Source organism: Amphibalanus amphitrite, unplaced genomic scaffold, assembly GCF_019059575.1.
Source record: "Amphibalanus amphitrite isolate SeventyFive unplaced genomic scaffold, NRLGWU_Aamphi_draft 001888F_arrow, whole genome shotgun sequence".
NCBI classification, from domain to species: domain Eukaryota; kingdom Metazoa; phylum Arthropoda; class Thecostraca; order Balanomorpha; family Balanidae; genus Amphibalanus; species Amphibalanus amphitrite.
Window position 1 is genome coordinate 45,208 of NW_024883381.1, and position 27,861 is coordinate 73,068.

At 52.0% G+C, this 27,861-nt stretch overlaps 1 protein-coding gene across 2 annotated transcripts; it reads left to right on the forward strand.

Moving 5' to 3' along the window:
* On the forward strand, positions 1-27,861 carry LOC122375657 (protein spinster-like). Of its 2 annotated transcripts, XM_043355140.1 has the most exons (10): positions 22-607; positions 847-1,043; positions 9,561-9,712; positions 13,159-13,362; positions 15,353-15,487; positions 17,164-17,425; positions 20,436-20,534; positions 20,922-21,237; positions 22,285-22,341; positions 26,473-27,861. In XM_043355140.1, exons 1-9 carry the CDS (start codon positions 385-387, stop codon positions 22,335-22,337), a joined length of 1,641 nt encoding a protein of 546 aa, XP_043211075.1. In that variant the 5' UTR covers positions 22-384; the 3' UTR covers positions 22,338-22,341; positions 26,473-27,861. The 2 variants fall into 2 exon arrangements, with proteins under 2 accessions (XP_043211074.1, XP_043211075.1); XM_043355139.1 differs by lacking the exon at positions 22,285-22,341 and having other exon boundaries at positions 1-607.

Here is a 27,861-nt window from a genome sequence, read left to right on the forward strand (position 1 = left end):
AGACCGATCCTTGAGATCCATGTTGGCGTCATTCCAGTTCCTAACGGCGAGGTGGGGGGAGCGCTGGTGTGCCGTCTAGGATCTGGAATCAGTCGCTTGACGCTTCCTGAGTGTGACCAGGCGTGTGCGGTCGCTGTGACCTGCAAAATCGTTTGGAAGAGACTGTAAAACGTTTGCTGTTTCCCTGTTCGATAAACAGAGAAGGGCGTTCAAGAAATCACCGGCTTTAGCTGAAGCTTGATTTGAAGTCAATTGGATTTATATTTGACAAGTTTTCAATTAAGTATCCACAGAATCTAAATATTTAAGATCGCTCACAATTAGAGTATCTGCTGCTCTGTGTTACTCTAAAGCATAAAGATTACCTGTCAATCAGAAACAACCATGGCGGAGGGAGGAGTCAAACCAAATATATCACAGCAAGCACTTGTGAAAAATGAGATCCCAGATGTGAAATTCATTTCAACTCCATCTGGGGAAGTTACTCCAACAAGAGCATCATCAGCTGCCTCAGGAGGAAGAAGAATAACAGCCCAGCAAGGCATATCTGTTGCTATTCTCTGTTTTATAAATCTGATCAATTACATGGACCGGTTCACAGTGGCTGGTGAGTGCAATTGCTAGGTGCAGCAGCTCTGTAAACATTTTGTATTTGTCAATCTCTACACACAAATTCAGGTATAATGCAGAGCTGGATCACCAACTCTGGACCTTTTCATCTCAATTGCTATCTCAGTTTTTTTTTTTGCAATGAGACTAAATCTCAAATCATGTATTTTTAACCATGTTTTGCTGCAGATAATTGCTAAGCTCAAACCTTGACATGCTTTTATTTTGTGTTTTCAGGCATCCTGACTGAGATCCAGGACCACTATGGGGTCAACGACTCAATGGCTGGACTGCTGCAGACTGTGTTCATAGTCTCCTACATGATATTTGCTCCTCTGTTTGGGTTCCTCGGTGACCGGTACAACAGGAAGTGGATCATGGCTCTGGGGGTGTTCATCTGGTCACTGACTACACTGCTTGGATCATTTATGGAGGTAAGCACAAACCAGTAACTCTTTGAGCAACCTAAGACTGAGTTAGGAATCACATCCTCATTTCACAGTCAATTTCCAGCCACTTCAGCTGCTAATCTGTAGCCAACCCCCAAAATAGCTCCTGAAATGGGTGCTGGCCAGTGGTCAACAGTTTGTTGATGTTTCTAATTTGGCTTCAGGATGAAACATAAGTTGATGCCATCCGTTACTCGGCAGTCGGCCACGGTCGCTGCCGGGCGACCTGCCATCCTGATCCGTCCTGACGCTGGTCCATCCCGGCTGGTGGTCGCTATTCAAAACCGAGATCCGGGGTCACCCCAGATTTGGCTGGAACGAAGGCATTTCATAACGCTCATTAGTATAGTACTTATTCGGTTTAGGGTCCATGCAAAACACGTGGATGCTACGGTCAGTTTTCGGGTCTATCTGACGGTTGTGCAACCATTCGGCTGTGCTGGATCGCCAGTGAATTGCATACGGGAGGTCAGTTGCAGGTTCAGGTCAGCCTCGGGTCACACCGGACCAGGTTGGGTCACGCCCCCTCCCCATTCTTCATCGCGGTTCACGGCGCGCGGCGCGTAAAACGCCGGCCGGCGCGCGGCGATCACACGACAGCCGGCGGCGCCGGCCTCGCCGACCAATCAGAGGCCGCCGCTAGAGTCACGCCAGCGGTGACGTCACGGTGTGGGCGGGGCCGACGCCGATTGATCGCCGGCCACGCGGCACTTGGCGCAAGCCGTACGGCCGCGGAAAACTGGGACGGCACCGTGTCTGAGGAAAGGGGAGGGGCGGGCGACCTTCCCACGTGGGTTGGGCCGGCGCCTACGGTCTTCTGATGGCTCAGGAGCGAAACCCCGCGACTAAACAGGGCGAGAATGATTCAGGAGGATCGATCATTGAATCATACAATTGGATGCAATTCGACGACTCTGCCGTTTGGATATGTTCTTTTTTTATATATTATATCCAGTAGCTGTCGGCCTCACAACTATTGATATGTTCAATGTATTTCGAATCATTCCATTGCATGGTTTAGTATTTGATTCGATCACACACACAAAAGACATGGTACACCTAGCCCGTCCCCCCCCCCCCCCACACACACACGTACACGCACACATGCACAAACACTGCCGCAGTAGACTGATGAGTGCAGAGCAGCCAGCGCGTCACAATTTTCACGGATATGACAGAAGGCAAAAGCGCTAGGCAGCAAGGTGGCGAAGAAACTCAGCGTGTGTTCCAGAGCTAGTGGTGGAGGGTGGGAGGTGGTTCCAGGAGGTTGCCGCTCGGTAGGAAAAAGCTCGTCTCGACATTGATAAGCGATAATTTGGTAACTCTAATGCACCCGACAGCGTGGAACGTGTGGCGCGCGCAGACACAGCCGCCCGTGTTGTGAACAAAGTGCGTAATGCCGCGGGAGCGAGCGGGTCCTTCAGCGCTCTGAAAACACGAATGTTGTCGCGATAGGTGACTAAATCCGTGATTTTGGGCCAGCCCAGTGCAGACAACACGGGGGAAATGTGATCACGGTGTTTCGCCCCAGATACGATTCTAGCTGCGAAATTAATGACTTTCTGCACCCGCTTGAGGTGACAACCTACAGCCCCGCCCCAGACTGAGAGGCAGTAAATGATGTGGGGGAAGACATGACATTGAATGAGAAGTTTCAAAACATCAGCTGAGAGGTGATGTCGAATTTTGTAGAGAGAAATAAGGACGGCATTGTATTTTTTGACGACACTGGAAATGTGCTTTTCCCAGGATAGGCTGGGATCAATGGTTACACCTAGCATCTTCACTTGAGAAGATGGCTTGAGTACATGTCCCGGTAGGTTTAAATGGAAAGCTGAGGCTTTCTTCAGGTTCTGGGGGGTGCTAGAAATGAGAAGGCTAGTCTTCGATGGGTTCATTTTCAAAGAGTTTGACGTGAAGTAGTTGAGAACAGCACTGAGGCTTTCCTCCTGTCTCGCTTTTAGGGTAGACAGAGATGCGGGGTCGGTGGAATCTAGTAACTGTGTGTCGTCGGCATAAGAAACCAAGCGTCCGTGGGGAACATATGCTGGAAGATCATTTGTGAAGATGCTGAAGAGGATGGGACCAACTAAGGAGCCCTGTGGAACACCGTGAGACAGAGGCAAAGATAGAGACCCGCCTCTCACTACCTGTTGCCGACCAGACAGGTAGCTTCGGAACCAATTCGGATCTATTCCATACCAGCAGAGTTTCGTAAGGAGGACGTCGTGATCAACGCTATCAAAAGCGCGGCTCAAGTCAATTGAAGTTACAGCTACGATGTCACCCTCGTCGATGCGCCGCGTCATCCACTCGATAGCATCGGTCAAAGCATCCTCCGTCGAGTGAGCAGCTCTATATGCATATTGCGAATTGACCAACAGGTGATTAGTAGCAAGAAAGGACGACAGCTGCATACAAACAACTTTTTCACATAACTTCGAGAGCACCGACAGGAGAGAGATGGGCCGGAAATTACTCGGGTTATCTATGTCGCCGGACTTATGAAGTGGTACGACGGTCGCGAGTTTCCATGATAATGGAAAATGACATGATATTATCGATGCATTCACGATATGCAGCAAGTGTGGACCAATCACAGGAAAACATGCTCTGATTGCGTGTAGTGGCACACCGTCATGCCCCACTGCTCTAGATGCAGACAACTTTCGCAACGCCAAAGACAGTTCTGATAGTGTAGCCGGCTTCAGGCGCAGACCCGCTGACGTCACACGCGGCGGCCTTGGCGGGAGCCGAGAGGGACCGCTGACGGCCAGCTCCGCAGCAATTTTCGATCCGACGGTGGCGAAATGACGATTGAACTCATCTGCCTGTTCTGTCGGCATCCCACATATGCCTTTTTTACCCCCACACGCAGGACGCACCGCAAATTCAGATATGTTGCGCCAAAAAGATCGTCGATCAGATAACAAGTGAGCTGACAAAAAGTCGCGTTTACTTTTTAATAGACGCCCTTTCACAAGGTTCCGCAATCTCCGGTACACATCTCTATCATCGACGGATCGAGAACGTTGCCATGTACGGAAAGCCGTATCTCTTTCACGCATGAGTTGTTTAAGCTCTTCATTATCCTCTATCCAGGGGCACCGTGGTCGACGAGGGGTTACAGTTTTTAGGGGGCAGTGAGTGTCCACAACCTTCCACCACAGATTTAGAAAAGCGGCTAATTTCTTGTCCACGCTATCCGCGCTGTACATTTCACCCCAGTCTGATAGTAGCAAAGATAGGCAAACGGCATCCCAATTCACTTTCCGCCAGGGACGTGCCTTGAACGGGGACGGCCGACGGCTCTGACGACGGAGCTGTGCTCGAACGATGATTGTGAGGTGATCGGCGATTTGGTCAGATGATGTTAGGACTGAAGCGTTTTGATCCGGAACATTGCTGATGATGTGATCGATGAGTGAAGTAGAGGGTTCTAGATGTGTTGGCTCGGTGACTAGTTGAGTTAGACCCAGTTCGTTCAAGGCGGCTTTGTACTGACGTACTCCAGGAGCGTCATGTTGCAATAAATTTATATTTGTGTCGCCCAAGCAAAAAACTGGCTTTCCGTAGCCGAGCGCGTGTTTTAGCTGATCTTGGAGGTCGTCGACAGCGCTGGCCACCGATGTGGATGGTGCTCGGTACACCACGCCGACTGTGACCGAGCGAAGACCCCTGCCGCTGATGCTGAGCCAGAGAGTCTCGCAAGGCCCGGCTGCAGGGATTGGCAGAACACTAGTAGTCAGCTCCTCACGATGTATGATAGCCACACCACCTCCACGAGCAGTACCTCTCTGCCCCGTTTCGGGTTGGGATAGCCGATCTCTTCTTATGATCTGATATCCGGGGAAAGCTAAGATTCTGCTCTGAACGGGTTTTGAGAGCCATGTTTCCGTCACGCATAAAACGTCCAAATCTTGTTGCGTTAACAGTTGATTGATTTCATTAAGCTTCGGTACGATAGAGCGAACGTTTGAATGACCGATATTCAGAGTGTGCCGGGGTAGACGTCGGTTGGTTTCTCCCAGTGAAGGGTGGCGCTCTACACGGCGGGCCCCACTGGCCCCAACGCCTTCCTGCCGGCTGCTGTCCGCTGGCAGGCCCGGCCCAGCCCGGGGTTCAGCCGTCCGGTCTCGTCCTGCATGGACGAGTCCGGGGCTGCCTGTTAGGGGGATCAGGACACGGCCGCGGCTCGGGCACCGCTCGTGCTCTATGGCACGTCTGCGGCGCGCCTGGACGTGGCGGCCGGCCCGTCTCCCCCTGCAGTGCCTCCTTACTCCGCCGCTGGGTGAGAGATTAATGGGTCTGTCCATGAGGGATTCTCCCCTGGTCCGAGTGTCCGACGACCGTCGGAGTCGACGGCGGTGGAACGTGCGGCGGTAGACGACGACCGAGCCGTGTGATTGGCTGGTGGAGCTCTTCTAAAACCGGTAGAATTTTGGTCGAACGAAACGAGGGCCATGGCAAGGCTTTCGATTGTCATGAAGAGTAAAACAAAACTTGAATATTATTCGCAAGCCCACAAGATGAGGGACGAGCGAAAAATCACCACGCATTGCCGAAGCTAGCACTGTTCGACATCGCTGATACTTGAAAGCACACTGGCACTATTTCCGCGGAAAAAAAACTGGTAAAACGACAGAGCGCACGCAGGGGCGGCTGCCAGCGAGCGGCGCTCAGCCCGGTCAACTGCCCTGCTCTAGTTAGTAAGAGCTTGAGCAACCTTCCCGGTCAAAAATGTTGGGATGTCATCCGTTCCGTCGAGTTTCAACCGCTTCCCTTCGAGCCCATCATCCTGCGTGCTCCGGGCAGGTGACCGCCGTGTGAACGAACTCGGACCGGCGCGGCGCCGGACCGGGGCCGGCCAGTTCCGATGGGAAGGGGATGGGGAGGATGTGCGTCGGTGTCCGGTTTGCTCCGGCACGTGATCGCACGCCTGGTCGATGGATGCTCGATAGTCCGCTCGATGCCGGGTGGGATATGTCGATCGCCTGCTGCGATCTGGATTGAAGCTGTTGCGTTTGGTGACTGTTGCAGACTGGACTTCGATCTTTCTGTTGGTCCTACTCTTTTTGCAAGGTTTTTTTTTAAGGTAGCTGCTCTTCGCTAAATATGATGAAATCGTTCGTCACTGATTCGTTACAAGTTCGTCACAAGTATCCCTGATATCTCCATCAAATTTTGCGGAGTACTTTTGCGAAGCGGAGCAACAGCTTTGCTCGGATCATCCTATTCCGTGTTGCCTGTCTGCATAGGTGTGGTGTCCTGCTTTGGGATTGATCGCGCTTCTAAACCTGCAGACGGCACCGCGAGCCAGCATTCATTACGGGACCGGTCGCCGACCTGGCCTTCCCCCCCCCCCCCTCCGAGGATCGACTGAGCTCCAGACCTGTTCTCGACTCCGGCCGGGCTGTGAGTTCCGCACGATGAGGCACCGTGCCGGACGCTGACCCTGACTGGTGGGCCGAGAGGGGCCGCCCACGGGGCTAGTCCCGGGCCTCTCACTTCGCGTGCCGGGCTCGCGGACACGCCCTGGGGTGATTCAGCGGTGGCTGCCCTCCAGTCAGTGGACCCGGCCGGGATTGGCGCCGGTCCGTCTGGAGCTAACCTCACCCCTCTCCTACCCCACCCGCCCTCACGCCGGGTGGCGCGGCGTTCCTCGGGCTTCGCCGTCCGCTGTTTACCTGCGTAGCTGTGTGTCATTATGACGTCATTGGTAACGGACCGGGCCGACCGCCGCCGTCTGTTGTCGGCGAGTAGTCATGTGTTGTATCTATGACGTCAGTGGTGAACGGTTTTGGCCGGGGTCTCTGCCGTGCCGTGCGCGGTCTCCTCTCGCCGCGGTCAGCGCCGCCCGCACGTGGCGGTCGACGTGGCGGCGGCGGCGGCGGCGGGGATGACGTCAACGTCGGCTCCGACGGCCGCCCCCGCCCCCGCCCCCGCCCGTTGCCCAGTGGCGTGATGTCGGAAGGCGGAGCGTCCCGGCCACGCGCAGCCGGGTGGAACGACATCGAAAACCACGCCCCAAAACCGAGCTCGATCGGGGATGGAAATAGTTCAGGGGTAGAGCTGCCGGTTTCCGGAAAATTGGCACCCGGTTGAGACTGGTACTCGACGCAGGCATGATGCAAACTTTCGTAAGAGCCAGGAATGCCGAAGTTTTTTTTTCTATTGACAGACTGTTCTGTCACCGTATGTAGGTATTCCTACGGAAGAAGCTTAATACTTATGAGGCTTCGCTGCTCAATATTCCGCCTCGGATGTAGCCGTTGTGATAAGGTGTCACCTATTTCGGTACATTGCCCGAGGTCAGCCCATGCTGGCGCTGCACTGGCACGCCGGCGATCGAGCTGTAGGCGTCTTGTCCGCTCCGTGTCCGCGTGGCTATTTTCGCCGCTCGGCTGTCGCGCCGATGTGGTGGTCGAGACACGCTCCATCGTAACGGTATAACGGCATGTGACTCTTGTCACGTGATACGTGTAGTGTCTCGTGACGCTCGTACCATCATGTGATGCATTCTTCTGCTAACGAACTACCACGCGTCGTAGAATATGGCCGTGGGGCTGCTTCTCTGTCGCCATGCCGGGACTGCATCTTTGCGACAAAAATGCATGCCATAAAGTGCATCACGTATCTGGCACACCAATGGGTCGGCTGCGACTGCGCTGTTGCTAAGACAGTCAGGGTTCAAGGCTGTTGTCGGCCCTGCCTTGTTGCGTCTGAAAAAGGAGTACGGATGCTGTATTCATGGATGCTGAACTCATTCACGTTGCTATAGAAGAGTTATGTATTGATGATTTGTTGCTGGTCGGCACGAGACTAAAGGTGAATAAATATGAGTTAGGTATTTGGTCTTCAGGTTTGGGGCTATGGTTGCCGAATGCTGGCAAACGAATAGTTCAGTCTGAAAGCAGTAGTTTGTTCTCTTCAGAGCTTTACGGAGTCCGGATCATGTTAGTTATTATTATCACTCGTTGTCAGTCCTGCTGTCTTCGTTGCTGGGCTTTTCTGTCACTTAAAGCATCACTGTCACCAGTGACGTCAGAGTCCGTGCCGCTCCAGTGACGTCAGAGGCCGTTACGCTCCGGCCCGGTCTCTGGGAGACGGCCGGCGGTCCGGCAGATTTCCGTGCAGATTGCAGGTGTGGCAGAGCCGGCCGGCTGGCCGGTGGGCCAAAGATAGCGCTGTCAGCGGCCGGCTGGGTCGGCCTCAAGGGCGCCTGGACGGTGGATATAGTGGATGCCAAATGGACGGAGGGGTGGTCCGGTGCCGCCCTGGGTGGGCAGTGTAAAGGGGACAGGGGTGACACGAATATGAGGTCAGGTGGATGGTAGTGCTGTCAGGAGACTCGCTTCGGGGCGATGCGTTTATGCTCTTAGTCGACGGAGATTGTATTCGGTTTTGGATAAACGTTATGCTGCTTTTTATCTGTCACCTTTGTTGCGGAAAGAGCACGGAGATCTTGAATGAAGCGCGGATAGAGCGCGGTACCCATCCCATTCATAACCACACCCAGTCAACTAACTATAGCCGCGGAGCGTGCAAAACTTGCTATTTTAGGCTCCTTTTGCCATGTGGAGTGTGTATTGTGCATACGAGTACACTATCCCCTGCCTAGTGAATATTTCAGTTACATTGTAGCTTTATTTCCGGTCCCCATGGTGTCAGCAGAACCTCGAAAATAAACGAGCTTTTATAATCGCCATGACCCGATTTCCACCATCCACACGTAGGCCCTGCTCGGCCTCGCCCTGCATAAAACTGCAGAGCACGCTTCACGGTGAAGTCCGGCCAAAACCGGACCGCACAGCGCTTCACTGCACTCCATGTCCATTGCATGTTCATGTGTCTGATGGGGTTTAACGATGGCTGGCTAGATGCTGGCCGGCTGAATGCTGACCGGTCCGCCCCGGGCTGCTGGTGGGGTCTGTGCGGTGCTGGGCCGGCCCAGCCCTGGGGCGAGGCTGCAGCGGTGCCGGTGCACAGGCCGCGGCCGCAGCCGGCTGGGCGCGGTTATGGGAGAGAGGGACGCCGATCTCTCTTCGCGTTATCTCTCAGCTCTCTCCGTACTTTTCCGCCCCACCCTCTCCCTGGGTTTGTTGTCGAACCCGCGAGTTGTCAGGATAGTCCGCACTCGACCATTTCCACACATTACATTTAGCTTTACATTTACATTGCATTTGTGCTTAACTTATTTGGGTATGATGCACTGTAATACGCTTTTGTATGTGGCGGGCTAACTCAGTTTACTAATTCCCGTATTCGGCTATCAGTTTATGTTGTCCTTAACTTAGTTGAAGGTGTGCACTGTACTACGCAGCACTGCGTGTACGGGAGTTGTGATTTATAATGTCTGTGTTCCATTCTAGCGATTACTTAAAATAAACGTTCATTGTGCAATACGAATGTCTGAGTGGCTCCGTCGAGATGCTTTATTTCTCCACTCCTCCCTGTCCCCTGACCTCTGCTCTGACCCACCTCCCCACTCTCTACCCACAGACGTTCACCGGGTTCATCCTGATGCGTGCCGCGGTGGGTATCGGCGAGGCCAGCTACTCGACCATCGCACCCACCCTCATCTCCGATATGTTCGCCAAGGACCTGCGCTCCATCATGCTGGCCGTCTTCTACTTCGCCATCCCCATCGGCAGGTAGGCCGAGATGCTGGACGTGTTGAAGTTGGTGACATTTTGGAACTGTGGTCGAGGTCGTGTTCATTCTCCCTCGCTCACTGTTGCCTGGTTACTTTTACGCTCGTGTGCTCACTCACACTCGATCCCTTTATTGCTCTCTGTTCCACCTTGAGAACTTTTTTCACTGTCCTCTGATGTGAGGTTAAATTGAAATGAGAAAGGCCAATCTCTAGTGATCCCTCTGACATCAACAATAACCTTACTTACTTTTGATGAACACATCATAAGTTACGAACAATTGTAAGTTTTGATTGTAACGTTCGCCTTTCTCGCTCGCCATCTGATGACCTTTATGTCTATTTGTCGTATGCCGTCTATTTGTCCTATGTCGTAGCATAGTAGCGGCCCGGCGGCCCAGCGGTGGTCGACCTTTCGAGCTGTTTGTTTTGTTGCCGGTCTTCTGTGCGGTATATTGACGTGCCTGTATGTACAGTGCTTTAGCGCCTATCAGCTGTCCTTTCATCAGGGGACACGCTTGTATGACGTTATGGTTAAGCGGTAACAGCATGATTCCTGAGAGTCATTCTATTCGCTCATAATATAAAACATTTAACTATGTCCGTCAATTCTCGTTATCCTCCCATCACTCAGTCTCGCTTATAGCCACTGTAGTTTAGCAGCAGTCTCTCATCATAAGCTCATCCCAATATGCTCTTCAAACATGCTGTGCTGCTCGAAGGTTCAGCGTTGGAGTCTTTTCGACAATGCCCGCCCTCGCTCGGACTGGTTTTGATCCGATTTGGCGTTATGATGTGGTGCCATTTGGCGCATTGGCGGCCATCTGTTGGTATGGCTGGCCGCCGGATGTGGCGACGCTGACTGACCGCCCCCGCCCCCGCCCCCGCCTCCGCCTCCGCCTCCGCCCGCCCCCGCCCCCGCCCACACCCATGCCTCCGCCCCCACCTCGCCCCGCTCACACCCATGCCTCCGTCCATGCCTGTGGCACGCCGATGATTGCAGTGGCCCGCGGTGACGCTGCGAATGACGTTTTCTCCCTTTCCTGGCTATGTCGGCTATTGGTGGCCAACGGCGGCAGCAGGGCCGGGTCGGTCGTGTTGTTACTCGGTATTCATGACTCTGGGATGTTACACGGTTTTTGCCTCGTATCGCTGGCTAGATTACCTTTCTCGTGTCCTACAGTGACCACAGGTAGTGTAGTTTGTCTCTCTGCCGTGCCGCGCTGATGGTCCCTGGGAACCGACAACTGCCTGGGAGTCTACCCAGCCTTCTACCACGTACACCAGCTGGCTTTGTGCGGTACAGATGAACTTACCCATCCCCCACCGCTCTCAGCCACTCCCGTTCTCTGTTCCTTTCCAGCTGAGTATGGCCGACCTTGATCTAGCGTCAGGCGCCAGCCGACACGGTTTAAAGTCCACCATCGCTTCCTGTAAACATACTACAGCTCTAATTGCCGAGTATGTACGGGTGCTAATTGCTCCAACTGCTCTCCCTAGCATCAAATTATCACCAGTTGTGCGTGTCTCCTGTGCGTATGGTGCGTGGTGACGTGGTCGAATTGTGACACTCAGACCACACTTGTGCGTGAGGCTATCGCGCAGAAAAGGACGTCACTGGTCACGTCGGTGGGCTATTTTTGATGTATAGGGCTTGTTAGTGCGGTATGCTCGGTCCTGGGCATCTTTAGAGCTGGTGTGCTGTATATTTGTGAGCTTTTGATCCGCGTTGGGAGACTGATAACAACGTAGATGCGTGATTATGGCAGCCGAATTCTCCGTTACCATGGTTACCATGGTTATTAGCTAGTACAAAGCAGGACTTTTTCCTAGTAAATCTTCTCGGTGATGTGATTTTAGTGCACGAACCTACCTTCTCCACATGTTTATAAGAGTTTGTGTATGTTCGGGCGTTGATGGCACCAGCTATGAAATGTAAACGCAGACCTGACCTTTTGACGGGGTCTGGAAAATTGGCCGAAATCAGCGCTCTTTCTTACATCTGTACTCAATCACTGGAGACATTGGATACGTTCGTACCATCGCATAGCCATGCACCAGCGATGTTTGGCGTTTCGCTCTCAATAGCCCCGGCAGGCCACTGCACGCGAAGTTTATCAGTCTGATGGCTGAAGAGACGCGTCCTCGATGCTATCTTACGCGGATGTTCTGATATTGCCAGTGCGTGTGTTCGATTGGGGAAGCGTCGTGTCTGTTTTGTTCGTTGATACCTAATCCGGGCTGAATCTCTATCGTCAGGTTTGATGGTCGTTTGGTACACACAGTTCCGCGATTAGTGTGATAGGGCAGCATAATAACGTCGAAACAACGGGCTTTCACTGATTTGTATTAACCCAACCAGGCTATTGAAGGCATAATAAGGCGAGTTATTTCATTTTGTCTCGGAGTTTTCAGTCATTTTTTTTTTATAATTCGCTTTTGGTTAGTGGAGCATACAGCGTCCTTACACTCTCCGCATTTAATCAAACCAAGCAATATGCATCCAACAACTTCGCCACATGACAGCTGTCTTTTATATGACTAGCACTCCAGACTCCCTGATCCCGGCAAAGCGCCACCTCTATCCCGGCTCTATATCATCGCGAACTGCGCACGTCTGTGCTGATTTGCCGTCTCCGTTCTCGCTGACTCTGTCTGTAAAGCCGGCGGGCGCAGCGCCGAGGGCCTTGGACGCCGTTTGTGCGGCTTTGTCGGCCGTGATGGTGGATCGTGCCCCATTGCGGACCTTTGTCTGAGAACGACTGCACTGCTGAGGACGGGGGTGGAGTCCAACTAGCGGTGGATACAGTAGCAGAAACAGTAGCATTAGTTGCATTGCAGCAGCCCCAGCGTTGGTGACAGCTGTTTGTTCCCAGTCTTGTCTTGCCTACTGCTCAATCTCTCCCGGAAAACCGGACATGACCGTCACTCAGTGTTGTTCCTTGTTACTTCCCGTTCCGTAGCCGCGGCCGAGCGCCCCATCCCCCCTGCACTGACGTCATCAAATGGGGCTTTTTGTCACCACCGTCGCACCCAATGTGTGTGAGTAACGCCGCCACAAGGCACGTCTGTAACTAACACTGCACAGGAAGACGTAGTTTTTCATACCTTTGATGGAGCCCAATAGACGGGCTGTGGTGCAGACAGACACGACTGTCGTCTCGACTTTTCTGTTTTGTTTTCCCTTGTATGGTCCATGTCCTCATGTGTGCTTGCATTGTCAAATATATCCTCTCTTCCGCTTTATCTACTTGCATTCATCATCTCTCTTCATGTTGGTTCCTTTTGTCTGTATTATTCCCTGCATTCCCTCGGTTTAATAACTATACTCGTTTCCATTCATGCTCTCTCCTCTTCTTCCCGTCTCGTCTTCCTTTGGTCTGTTTCTCCCATCCCTTCTATGTTGTCTCGCCTTCTGTTCCTGACCACCCCTCTCCCTCCCGGCAGCGGTCTGGGCTACATCGTCGGCTCTGGCGCCTCTTCGCTGGCCGGCCAGTGGCAGTGGGGGCTGCGCGTGACGCCCATCCTGGGAGCCGTCGCCGTCATCCTGCTGATTGTGGTGCTGGTCGACCCGCCACGTGGAGAGAGTGAGGGCACGTCCAACCTGCAGCCCACCACGTGGTCGCAGGACCTCAAGGCCCTCGTCAGAAAGTGAGTATTGAGTGAGGGATGTGGTGGTGGGGGGGGGGGGGGTGATCGCCGAGAGAATTTGGGTACGATGGGACTTTTTTAATCGAAGAAGGTAAAGGCCCAGCCAATCGTTGTATGTCATTTATGTGTCGTACAATTTTGGTAAGGATATCTACGGCTAAATCACACGTCCTGAATCGCGGCTGGATCAAAGCTGACCGCCGGGTTAAAACAGAACCGGGTGGATCGCGGCTGGATCAAAGCTACCCCGGTTCACAGTCGGGCTCTGGTTGGTTCGCGACTGGGTCACGGCTGAGTTCCTATGTCAGACCGGCATCTACCTGGCCTCCTGCCCATGATTTGACGTCGGGCGGCGTCCTTCAGATTCTGCTGTGACGCAGAGATGTCACGTGGTCTTCTGTGTGACGCAAATCTGTCACGGGACGACTGTGACGCTGCCCGACCAAGGTCGGGGTCGAGCGGAGCTGGGGACTGATATACCACTTGGTGTGTAGGTATACTTCATACTGGTGGTCAGTTTAAAGACAGAGCTGAAAACGAAAACTCGATCCTTCCGATCACTGGAAAAAAAGACCCGTTTCTGCAACATGCTGTTCATTTTCCTCGTAAGACACTTTATTTTTAAATCTCGTTTACTATTTCCTGTCCACATTTCCTTTTCCTGTTCACGTTAGTCATTGACTAAGCCTCACAGCTGAAGGCCCCACAGCTGAAGTCCGTTCGCTCCTATGTTGTGTCGGCCTGTCAGCTGTTGTCGCTGTGTTCCTGGCGCGGTGCCGGCCGGGCCCCCACCTGTCCTTCTAGCCCTGCCCTGCTGACGGGCTTGGCGTCGGTCGCCGGACGCGTGCGTTGTCCCGGTGTAGGTATCTGCGAGGTGCGCGGTTCTGCTGTGCGTGTGTCAGATACTGGGTGGAGAACGCAGCTGTTTTTTTTTTATGTAGTCGGGCTGGGGGTGGTCCAAGTCGCCATCGCGTGACCTATTGACAGTGTGCCAGGTTGATAGAGGGTGGGGTGAGAAGTCAGAAAGAGGGCGGGACGATACGAGGTCGGGGAGAGACATGTAGAGGTCAAGGAGAGAGTGTGAAGAGGAGGGGTGGGAAGACGCCTTTCCGCGTCAGCCAGAAGCGCTAATTACGGAGGAAACCCTACACTACCATAACTCTTTTAGTGTCACGGTGCTTCCCTGGAGAAATTGGGTCAATGTGTCATCAACCACCTGGCCCCGCTCCAGCCTAGGCCATATCCCCTGCGGCTACGTCCCCCGGGTAAATTTCCACCGACCAGCGACCGGGCCGGACCTGTCTAAAGAGACCGAGCCCACCGCGGGATCCCAGAAACAGTAGCTAATATCGGCTCCAATGATAGCCGTTTGGGCGAGGCCCGTTTGAGCGTCTGCCTCCATTGGAGATTCCGTATCCGGCTTGGGTGGAGTGAAGGTCGGGGACTGAGTGGTCTGATGCCAGTTAGAGCGGGACAGGATGCGGGTGGCCCGGTGGTGTGGTTTGGGATCTTCTGACAGTGTCTCTCTCCTCTGTCGGAAGTCATGTGGGTGGCGTTTGGCTATCTCAGGTGGTAATGAGAGGAAATCCGCCCATTTTAGTGCATCCGTGTAACGAATGGATGGAGGCGGGTTGTATGACAGGTGTCCAGTGACTGTATGTGAGAGCTGTTTACGGCCAGGATTGATAAATGCCCACTGCCTGATAGGTTGACAGGTGCTCTTTATCGGTGAAGGGATCGATTACCGTTACTGCAATCTACTGATGGTGTCTTAAGTGAACTACACGGCTAAACTTTGCCCCGTGTGTACCTTGGCTTCTATCTTCTACGAACAATTGATTGTTGCTGTGCACTGTGCAGATTATCTTTTACTTCATATCCATTAAGCTATCGATCTGTGTTTTGTGTCGTTTTTGGCCTGCAAACCTAAATGTGTCCCACAGCGAATGCACTAGCCGCTGTTCTGACCTCTCCCGCCCTCTCTTTTCAGTCCGAGTTTCGTGCTGGGCACTCTGGGCTTCACGTGCGTGGCATTCGTCGCCGGAGCGCTCTCCTGGTGGGGGCCCAAATACGTCACCGACGGCCTCAAGCTGCAGGTCGGAGACGAGAACGCCGACATCAACGAGTAAGTGAACACGCCGCGGGTCCTGACGGCCTGGGAAGGACAGGGTATAGGGGGAATTTAGGTGTTGCTAGTTGACTTGGTGCGTAGATGTGCTTTTTTATCGTAGTGAAGTCAGTTACTCAAAATATCGAAATCATCATGACATTTCGCTAGACTAGAGGAACGAATGAACTCTGGATAGGTGTACTTAAAATGAGGCGCATGCCGTGTTTCGTATCTCGTGGCCTCCTCCAGCCTGAACGACCGGGCTAGAGGTCTTTAAAGTATGACCTTCATGATTAGCTTTGACGTGGACGCCGATGACCTTTGCAGTCCGGGCTCCCAAAACTGCCAACTCATTGTCCTACGCACGTGCGTAGTACTCTGGTACCTGGCACATGTGGTGCTTGATGGTCCTCAATGATCGCTGTATAAGAAAATTCAGTACGGATAAGTGCTCTCATAGAAACCACTATCTTGTGATATTTGTGTCAATTCATCCTACCACAGCCAAAAAAAAAAAAAAAAAACTGTTTTCTAGCAATACCACGCGGCCACGCCTCTTGCTGTTGTCAGAATGTTGCCTGGTCAGCCCAACAGCGTATTATGTAAGTTTTCGTCAACAAAGTCATTTTTGCTGTATGGGCGCCTTGTGTTCGTTTTCTTATAGCTAGTTACCCTGTCGACGGTTCGGCGGTGGGCCGACTGATCACTCACCGTTGCCATGCCGACCGGTGCGCTGCTGATGTGTTCACTGAATGTTTATCTATCAACCAGCCGTGGTTCTTGCCGTCTGGGACGGGTCTGTCGGTGTCTGTTGAGGTTCGGTTTGGGTTAGTGGGGTCCAAAGGGCTACGTGCTGGTCGCCTGATCCATAGTCGGTCCGATCACGTGTCATCCTCCCTCCCGACCACATGGTGCCACGTGACAACCGTAGTGTACCCGAGTACCACTGTGGACTAAGGTCACGTGATGTCCATTTGTCCGTGTGAGTGTGTCAGTCTATGTCTCGTGTCTTTCTCACTGACCGCGCCAGGTGGGGCGATGTGCGTACAAAGTCTGACGGAGGGGCACGCGTGCGAGCCGTGAGGTTCAAATGCCGACAGTGTTCTTTTAATGCGCAGGATAGAGATTATGTAAGCAATTCCTATCGCGTATGGCGGGACGCTTTGCTAGTTTCAACTTTCATTGCTCTATTTTTACACAATAATACTCTATCCAATCATTCTGCGGCGAACTAAATGTGGCTGCAACGGGTTACGTGGCTCGGTAGCCAGATGACCTTTGAAAACTTTGAAATAAGCTCTGCTATCTTGGCGGCCCGGCCGCTCCCGCCGCTGGCTTGTTGCTGAAACTCCGCTCGGGCCAGCTCGGGCCATCCATATTAATCGTCCGTGTAATATCGCTCGTGGCTCGGGCGTTTCCCCATGAGTAAGTAAATCGATACTTGTTGCTTATTGAGGAGTCCACTCAGCGTCAGTCCTGACGGCCCAGAGGGTCCGTCGACTTCTAAGCGCTCTAATCTCCCTGGTATAAGGGGTGTGCTGATTTGCTGTGGTGCTGGCTCTCTAACTAACAGACTCGCTGTGTTGTGCTTCCCTTAGGTTATCCTCTGCCAGTACTGTACCACTTACTCTGCATCTCTCCTCCCTGCGTCTTCTACCCTGACTTACCCCCCCCCCCCTTCTGCCCGGCAGTGTGTCGTTCATATTCGGCGTGGTGACCATGCTGGCCGGCCTGGTGGGCGTCTCCCTGGGCTCGTTCTCCGCCACCCGGCTGCGGCCGCGCTTCCCGCGCGCCGACCCGGTGGTCTGTGCTGCCGGTCTGCTGCTCTCCATGCCGTTCATGTTCGGCGGCGCCATCGTGTGCCAGTACAGCACCAACTGGGCGTACGTGCTGCTGTTCATCGGGCAGGTGTTCCTCAACCTCAACTGGTCCATCGTGGCAGATATGCTGCTGGTGAGTGTCAAACCCTGGAGCAATAGGAGGGAGACGGACGGGTGGGGATAATTTAGTGGATAGGGATGGGCGTGGAGATTGATTGAGTCCGTCCGGTTTCCGTTTTACCTAGGTGGTTTCTGTTTCGTTATATGTGACTTCGAGGGTGGCTTGATTCATAAATGTTGCTGTGGAATTTGGGGATCGTGATGGTACGACTGTTCGATGTAATATGGATGGGGCAGGGCTGCTGACGAAATGTTGGTCTAGTGCAGTGGTCGGCAGGTCATTCGGGGTCGTGCCCCCTTTTTGGGCGCCAGGCAGGGCCATTACCCCACCTAACAGATCCCATTGCTGACACAACCAAGTTTACTGAAATTCCATACCGTCCTGGAACTCTTTGGGTATTTGTGCATTTCCAATGCATCAAATTTAAAACATGACACTTCCTCCACAAAACATTTAATACCTATATCCCAGTAGCGGCGGAACACCTTCAATTAAGGGGGAGGGGTGGGGCACTGCCGACTTTTGGTCCCATTCTTTCCATGCAACGCCCATAGGGCTAATGTTAAAATGCAAAAATCAAAGGGGGCACGGTGCCCCGGTGCCCTCAACGTTCCGCCGCCTATGCTATATCCCATTTAACCCTTGTACGTATAGGGGCGGCGGGTGGTTTTTCGTTAAAAGCTCACGTAAAAGGCATTGGATCACGACCAAATTGTACCCGAGCCCATCATTTTTTTACCAGCCCGGAAAATATCATGACCTGAGACCAGTTTTACCAACAGAAAAATAACCGCCTGCCGGAATTTTTGCCTCAAGACCGCTTCACATACGGAGCGTAAACGCGATGGGCTCGTAAGCGGATAGGGCTTTACCGTTTACGCTCCATATGTGAAGCGATCTTTAGGCAAAAAATTCCGGCAGGCGGCTATTTTTCTGTTGGTAAAACTGGCCTCTGGACCCATAATGACCGTTGGCTTATGAGCTTTTTCTGGAGATCATCTTGAGCCATAAAATCTCACTTCAAGAAGTTATAGCGGGTCCTGGTTTTCTTGACACTTGTCATTGCCCTCTTGAATGAGACGGAATGACCAAGGACCTAAAAAATGGGCAGCAGCGGTTTCCTATTGTCACGGGTAGCACGCTCGTCTTTTTTATGCACAGCTCCATCTCAGAGTCCGAGAGGCCGCGGGGGTCCGATCGACTCCTCCCCCTTACGTTAGCGGCTGTTGAAACGCCAACAGACGGGCGACGGTTAAAAGTTGCAGCTGCTTTTGTACGACTGTACGGAGGGGTGAGATGGTGAGGCGAGCAGGTACATGAAAATTGGTATCTAATCAATGTGTGCTGTGCCTTTGGCCTGGGCTAATATTTGAACCCTGGGATGCAACAGTCACGATGGCTCCATCACTGGAGCTACAAACTCTAAAAAGATAGGCTTTCTCAGAATCCCTCATTACCCCCACCGAAAGGGCTCCATTACCCCCAAAGGGGGCATGCCCCACCATTTGCCGACCCCTGGTCTAGTGCATCGACTCGGTGGCATGAATTGGGGTTTGACTCGTAAAATGTTAGCTGTTGATTGTTGGGTGATTAATTGTGGATGGCTATACTTGCAACTCGGGTCGATATGTTGGGATGTAGCCGCTCAGTGGAACGCGAAGAGCTGGGCCCTCACAGTAGCCAATGGGCGCACGAAACTAGGGGGCGTCGTCAGTCGGCAAGTTCCCCGAACCGCCCTGTTTATTTGCTGTCTGGCTGGTATGCCCCGATAACGTTTCACTATCCGCAATACCAACTGTATAGATCACTTGGGGCCCTAGCTACATCTTGAGTAAACTGTCTCCTGGTATCCCCACTCTCAGTTATTCCCCGACAACAGGGGTATTCAGTCCATCTAAACAGTATTGACAACTGCGGTGGGATTAGTTCGGGAGTGTCTCGCTCCGTCGGGGCGCAGCCTGTCAGTGTATCAGCGAACGCTGGGTTCGCGGACTGAGCGTCCAAGTACGAGTACCTATACCAGTGTTTGCGCTGCTGTTCGCTATCGGGCTGGTCTGAGGTGTCGCTTTGATGAGAGAGATATCGAGAGTCGTCGGGGGCACTCAGATGATATCGGGGGAGAGGTACAGAGGCACCAGTCAGGGTGGAGGGTAGTTGGGGGGGGGGGGGGGGGTTTGACGCTCTTGATCTTACCTGGTTTGATCCGACATGACCTACCGACTTGACGTGATCTTACCTGACTTGATGTGATTTGACGCTATGTCACTAGAATCTTACATCGCCTTAAAACCTTACCGACGTACCGACGTAACCTTACCGAACCGGTCTGGACCCTGACCCGACTGGACCTAGCCTATCCCGACCAGACCTGACCTGACCTGACCTGACCTTTCCCGACCCGACCGATGCAACTCAGCTAAGCCCCGGGCGTGACCCTCCCGTCAAACTACCATGACTGCAGCTGTAACTATGGATTGGCGTTCTGGGTACTATCTGGTGCTGGTCTGAGCCCCATTTTCGATTGATTGGGGATCACATGTCAAAGTCAGCTGAGCCGGAGGCATCATCTGAACGCCGTCCAACAGCCGACAGACTGGCGGCATTTGTTTCACAGAATTGCCAGCATTTCAGCCACTGGCTGGACGTATGCCATTTGTTGATTGTGTCTGGTCAATCTGTCGGTTTAACATTCTGACTAGATGTAGGCGTTTGTATTAGGTTGTTTGCTGTGGGCGTGTTATTGTATTGAATATTTCATTCTCCATGTGGGTGTCTGATTTAATCCGGTTCATGTCTGCATAACGTCTATCGTGGGTATTTTATTGCGGTCGAACTATTTTTTCGTACCGTGGGTGTGTTTTTAGTATTGACTCTGATCATGTCTTGCCCCACTCTCACGGGTTCCCCGGTCGGCGAGCAGCTCTCCGCCTAGTGTCTAACACTGCGGACCGCCCTCCGCCTAGTGTCTTACACTGCGGACCTCCCTCCGCCTGTTGTCTAACACCGCCTTCCCCTTCCGCAGTACGTGGTAGTACCGACGCGCCGCTCCACAGCCGAGGCGTTCCAGATCCTGGCCTCGCACCTGTTTGGGGACGCTGGTAGTCCGTACCTGATCGGCATTGTGAGTACCGGGGGAGAGGGTCTGCTGATGTTTTTGGCAAATAGTGACACGGCTGTGGTTCATCCCTCAGTTCGCCACGGACGAAGTGTTTTTGGTTTAAACTTAGTGCATGCCATCACTGATGGCAATATGCACTAAGTCACGAAAAAAGACACGTCATGAAACTAGCCATAATTAGACGATATTAACACAAATGTAATGGGCGCACACTGATGGCCCATCAGTGTGTTCCCATTACATTTGTGTTAATATCTGCCAATTATGGCTAGTTTCATCACGTGTCTTTTTTCGTCTATACTCGGGCGTGCTGTCACGTCTGGTGTTTGGCGTGCGTCCCATGTTTGACCAGAGCCCGGCTCCGCCTGACAAGTCCTTCCCTCCGGCCAGGTCTCGGACGCCCTGCAGCGCTATTTCTCGTCCTCCTCCGACCCGACGTCCTCGGCAGCGGCCGTCCAGGCGGCGGCCAACACAACGCTCGGCCTGCCGCCCAACGCCACAGAGGCCAGCCTCGTGGAGACGGTATCGCTCGCGCTGGCCGCCCCCAGCTCGGGAAACGACGACGTCGACACGTACACCCAGTTCAAGAGCATGCAGTACGCCCTGTTCATCACCATGTTCGTGGAGGTGCTGGGCGGAGTGTTCTTCCTTATCAACGCGGCCTACATCGTCCGAGATCGGGAACGCGCACGCCGCCTGACAGCCGGTGAGTGAACTGATGGTAAAGGTGGCGCTTTTGATGTGTTTGGGGCTCCTTGCTATCCTCTGATCCTGATAACGGTGGTTATCATTATCATTTTGTACCCTGGTGCTGGTGCATGGAGCTAATCACTGCATTTGTTCTCATTTTTAATGCCTTTGCTGTAAGCCTATTACCAACCCTTTTTATTATTTATTTTTCATATCAAACTTTCAACTAAATCATCTGGCATTCCAAGATCCCTTTGAGTAATTTTTGTCTCCCTGTTTTTACGCTGTATCCATTTTAACCGACATTCGAGCACGGCGTCTTCCCTGATAGGTCATCTACATACCGGCTCGACTTTGTCTCAACTCTGTTTATCATGTTCTTCCTGTCCCGGTGTGCCCTGTGACATCCATCCCTCCTCCCCTCTCTCCTAACCGCTCCTCTCGTCCTCTCTCCTCCTCTCCTCTCCCCTCCTAACCGCTCCTCTGCCCCCCCCCCCTTCCCCGCCAGCGGTGCGGGCCGCCCTGGGGCGATTCCGGTATCTGAAGCGCCCTCGCTCCTCTTCCGTGCCTCCGCCGGTGGAGATTGGCCGCTTCCACCGCCGGCTCATGTCCACCTGAGTCCACATCCTCGCCTGTCCACCCGGTCCACATCGGATGTCCACACCTGACTGGCTCACGGTGAGGATCCACATCCCTTCCACTCAACTCCAGCGCAAAGCTGTCTGTATTTTACCCAACTGAGCCAAGCAGCTTGCAAGGAGAGGAGCCAACCTGCTGGGGAGCCAGTCTAAACGCTGCTTCGGCCTGCTTAAATCTGCCTTTAATCTCATAAACACTGTACTTGTATTTTGTTTGCTTTGGTGGTGGCTCTGTTTTTCTCTGTTGCTATTTCGCCTCATTTTGTATTCACCACTCTGTTCATTATATTTGGTGTTGGGAATCCTGTGCTGTTCCCTCGGTTCTCTATGTCTTTCTCTGGTTGTGTGCGGTCTATTTTCTCTGTTCCCGGGCGCCTGTCCCCTCTCCCGTACCGCTACTGAGCGGCTCTGATGGTCGATTACAGACGGGATGAGCGGTACAGAGCTCGTCCAGGGGCCGGCAGTGACGGCTCTGTGATCAGGTATATCGTGACGGGCGCGGCCGGAGGGTGCTATGTATTGTACAGTGTACAGAGACGCTGGCTGCACTGGGCCAGAAGGGACTGGAGCGTGCACCCCTGGGACTGATGGGTGCATCCCGGGGCTAATGAGTGCACCCAGGCCTAAAAGTACACCCGGGAGTGTACCTGGGCTGCGGTTGACGGGTGGCCAAGGAGTTGTGGGCGACTCCTGACTGCTCTACCAGCCTACTGGCGATTGCTCTTGGTGGCACAATTTGTTTGTGAATATCTGGGAGATATCACACTGTTAGCGGAAAATTAACCCGCGCCCCACTGGGGTCTGTGTATAACACGCCCTACTGGGGGGGGGGGGGGGCTATTCATAGCCCCCCCTCCTAACTCCGAAACTACTGGACCGATCGTCAAAATTCAAACGGCGTCTGATAGCCCCGGAAAAACTGTCGAGCGAAACCTAATTTAATTGACCTCGAGGTCACCGATGACGTCACAGGTCAGGTCAAAGTAAAAATTATTAGCATTTTGGCTTGTTCACATTTTGGGCTCTGGCCGCCGTCTTACAAGTCAGATCAGGCTCATTTTTGGTTTCCACACTCGTGAAGAGATGCTCTAGATACTTTGAGGGTACCAAACTTGTACTTTGATTTTCAGGTCAGGGTCAGGTCATCACAGGTCACGAAAATATTATATCATGCGTCGGTCACGTGACACATGTTTTATGGTCCATTTAGGCCATAGATTTCGAATTTGATGTCGTCTGTGTCATTTGAGGTCATTTGGAGTCGAATTTCGCTTAGGTCAGGTCACTTTCAGGTCAAAAAAGGTCAAATTTTGAAGTTTACATTTTTCAACAAAAAAGGTGTTTAATGGATGCAGTTTGAGCTCAGGAACACGATGGTGCCATTTATATTGGTGTACGATGTCAAATACGTACTGAAAAATTGATTTGAAAAATTAATAATTGTGAATTTTTTGCAATAATGCGTATAACTTAGCCATTTTTGAAGATATTTAGCTAAAACTTGCTAGAGTTAGTCAACATCATTTGTTCTGTCACATATATTCCGGTTTTTTCGAAAAGTCAAAAACTTTTTGAAAAAAAATATAAAAATATAAATTTTGAATATTATTATATAAAATTTTCGAAATTTTAAAAATTTTGAAAATCCGAGATAGCAGTTTGATAGCGCGGTCAATTCTGAGTCCTTTCATGCAAAGAAATTGGATCTAGCTTAAAAACTGAGCTCTTGGGAGCGATTGCCGTGGTTCAATGTTTTGCGTCGAAATCGGACGAACATGACGTCACTTTGACGTCATTTCCGGCCGATCTATGGTACCTACGAAGTTCAAATTTTGACACAAGGTGTCAAATTGATGCAGCCGAAGGTCCTGAAACTTTGGCGTCGATCCGTCAAGCGGTTTGGAAGTTATTGCAGAAAAACGGGAGGGGGGGCTATAAATAGCCCCCCCCCCCCAGTGGGGCGCGGGTTAAGCTACCAGGTAGAATATCGATTTGGTTACAATTTAGCTGAACTTTGGAGGACTCCACTGTCATGGATGTCAGCAGTCAGCTAATGTCAGCTGAAGAAATGTCATCTGAAGAAAGGACGATGGGAAGGCACTGTTGAAGCGCTGAAGTCAAACATTTTCACGATGATTTTATCCTCGTTTCCGAGCTGGAATCAGTGTTCTAAAATTGGATTTTCGTTGGGTGTGCCGATGAAGAAAAAAAAAATCCTAGGATGAGAAAAAAGGAAATAAATAACCGAAGTATATTTGCAAAATGGTGTAATGCCAATTTGTATGCCAACTGATAAACCAGGATTTCATGTCAGAATCTTGACAGGGTGCGAAACAAAAGGATGTGGGTGCATCAACTGTCAAGTGACATGTAAACTGGCTGTTGGGAATACATGAAACTTTTTCAGAGATGAAGTAAAGTCGGTCATTCATATTTTAGGGATGAAAGTATTTTCCCCATTAGGTGTGATTTGCCACCAAAAAATCTGAAAAATGGAACACTGGCTGAAATAGATTTTGTTGCTTCCTATTTTCGTTTCGGACCACAATGTTTCGCCTATCCATCTTATCTCGCATGTTTTTGCGGCGCCTGAATTCAACAAAACAAAATCATGTTTTTGTTCCTACTGGTTTCGTGCCTTAATTTTTACCGCCCACCTGTGCATTGGATGAGTTTGTGCTATCTGGTTTGGCTGCCGGCCAGTTAAGGTTCGAACGATTACCTGGTTAAAGGCTATTATGGATGCCGCTTTCGCTGCGTGCATGATGGATGCTCTGTACGGGAGAGGGGGAGGACCGACCTCGCTCGTATCGGTACACACTGGGAGAGAGAGGGAGGGACGGCGAACTTGTGTCTCAGTTGCGAGCAACATGCCAGGCTACCTGCTTTTGCATAGCGAGCTGACTTGCCTCATTCTGCTTCTAGAATGCTTTGCATGCTTTTTATTCAGTTGCTATTTCTTGCATATTAGTGTCATGTAATCTGTCACTTGCACTTCGCCAGCAGGTTACTTGGCTTTTTGTGTGTGCTGTTTGGTTTACTGTGTGACCTGACCTGGCCATCTCCTGACATAAGCTCTGCCATTTGCGATCCATCATCCGCTTTATAACCTCTCGGGAGAGTTGGTGGACAAATGCTCATGAAACATATTTGGAGATGATTGAATCGAGTGAAATGTGTGCTCTCATGTGGTTGTGTCGGTATGATGTGCTTTATTTTTATGTTGGTGTCTGTTGTGCGTGCTTATTATTTTGTAAATCATCACAATCTTATTGAACGTAGATATGTATAGCAATAATTGCTTTCATCTGTTTAGTTATCCTAATTTATCTCATAAATAAAATATTTCCACCTTGCATTTTACAAGTATCACTTGTTTGAATGATTTGATCGTATTTGAGTATTTGCGTGTTGTCTTTGTCATGTGGATTATGTGCAGCTGTCAGTATCATACAGTGATCCACGTCTCCCATTGCACATTGCCCCTGTGTTTTCCTCTCGGGAAGAGAAGGGATGGAGGATGGGAGTGAAATTCCGTCAGCGTCAGCGCTTTCGCTGATGCTATTTTAACACGAGTTCTAAGAAATGTCATGTCATTCCTTCCGCCAAATTGCAATGGTACAGTTCTATGCGTTTTTAAGGTTTTGCGTTTAAAAAAAAAAATCGTTATTACCACGAATCGTAGATAGAGGCCGGGAGCAAGTTAGAGGGAGAGGAATAATGCCGTGGTTTCTTTTGACACCGGATGATTTGACATGGTTTGACGTCACTGGTGGTAATTTATTTGTTAATCCGAAGGTTGGGACTTTTCAATAGAGACAATCAGTATTCTTTAGAATTGTGATTTTCTATTGAAAATCTCAACCTGAGCTACCTTTCTAGGGTATGTTTGCTGCTTGAGTTTTGTTGTGTTAATCAAGGGACCTTTTCGTGGTTGGATCTATTTGCAGCCGGAGTGGTGTAGCATTACACTGGTATTTGTTGTTGTTTGTTGTGTCGTTGTGTTTGTGTCTGGTATTTATTGGAACATATTTATGTGCGTGCTGTTCTTGGTGAAGGCCACAGTTGTACATACTTATTTGTCTTCATTTCTGCCTTTGCGATCCTCACATATCCTTGATGATCTGAACCAACCCGCTTTATATGAACAGTGCCTTGTAAGAACGTTATGAGCATTGTTAGCTTTCTCTGATCTCTACCCTTTCTATTGCTGCTGACATATAGGTTATTTTATGTTTACGGCACCAATTTATTCTCTTATTATCCTTTGCTTTTTTAAATCAGCCATGAAACCAAGTCAATTGAGCCCATCATTGTTATTATCTGATAATGTTTCATTTCATGGTTTGCCTTTCTGCTTTCAGTATTCATTTATTGCCTTTCTATTTCGAAGTCAGCCCTTCCATCACCCCATCAGTTCCACCATTCCATCTTCCACAGCACGTCTCTACAGCACATATTCGTCTGAACATTGTCACGGTACACATACTGGGTTGTCCCGTTTGAGTGAATGGCTGACGTTACGTTGACGGTATGTTGGTGCGTGTGTGTCCGGAGTCCGTGTGTCGGGTCGTCTGCTTACCGGGCTCTCTGTGTGTCTCGCTGGGTTCCAGGCGGCAATCCGGACGCTGTGGCCGACATACCAACCAACCACGTCTTCGCCGACGACCCCATGTTCCGGGAACAGACCAGGGAGCTGCTCTCCTAGGCCGCCGCTCGGAGCGACATCTGCCGGCGGCGGCGGCAAGCTGCAGTGCGCCGCGCCGCCGCCGCCGCCCGGACGCGCGGCTAGTGGTGGCGTCTGGTCGCGTCTGTGGTCGTTCGTCGGGTTAGGCTCGTGGTGTGTTGCTGGTGCCGTCCCGTGGCCGCCGCCGCCGGCTGCTGGCTGTCCTTAGTGTGGTACCACGGGTTGTGAGACCAGTCTGTCTGTAATGCGGGTGGCTGACTTAGTCAAATGTCAACAAATCGCCGGTATCGGCCCCTCACCGGGCCTCAGTTCGCCCCTCAGTCAAGTGGGCATTGCTGAATCGGAACACCATTGCAGTCAGGCGCGAGCGCGTCCGCTGAGCTTGCCAATTCAACCGTGTTCTTCCAGTTGCTCAAGCGGCGTGCGGCGCGCTCTCGAGCGCGACTGGGACGCGCAGCGCTCCCCGGCCACTAGCAGGGCCCGATCTCTCCGCTCGGCTTGTGCCGCGTCCCCCCGCGCTCGTCCCTGTACACGGTCCCTCTGTCAGAGGTTGTACGTGGTCCTGTGCTGGAGCCTGTACCCGACCACCCGCCCTGTTCTAGAAATGATGGGAGTACCGCCGGAGGCCCTGGATCAGTGGAACGTGTTCCATCCAGAGTGGCTGGAGCAGCTGCAGGCCCGCAAGCAGGAGTCGAACGCGGCGGAAACCTCTACGGTTGGCTCTGGAGGGCGATAGTACTCGGCCGATCTATATTACGGAGCCATGTTGGCCGTATGTGAGCTCTGACGGAGCCATGGTGGCCGTACGTGAGCTCTAACGGAGCCACAGCGGCCGTTCATGAGCTCTAACGGAGCCACAATGGCCGTTCATGAGCTCTAACGGAGCCACAACGGCCGTTTATGAGCTCTAACGGAGTCACAGCGGCCGTTTATGAGCTCTAACGGAGCCACAGCGGTTGTTTGTGAGCTCTGACGGAGCCGACCACCGTCTGTGAGCTCCCATCTCTGTCAGAGCCATGGCAGCTGTGAGGGAGTCCGGGCGATATGGCGGGGCTGTACGGCCGTGATAAGCCCGCGGGGCTGTCGGAGCTGGGCGGTAGCTCTGATGGCCGCCGGCCCATCGTGTGTGATAGTTGTACTGCTCTGTGGGCGGCTAGCCGGTGTCAATACTGTACAATGGTGCCCGCGCCGGGCCCCGTGCTGTACATAGGTGGACCTGACGGATCAAAATGTGTAGCGCTGTATATGTTGAATGTGCGTCGTGTGCTGACTGAAGTTACTGCAGATATTTCTGAATATATCCAGCTGTGTTGTT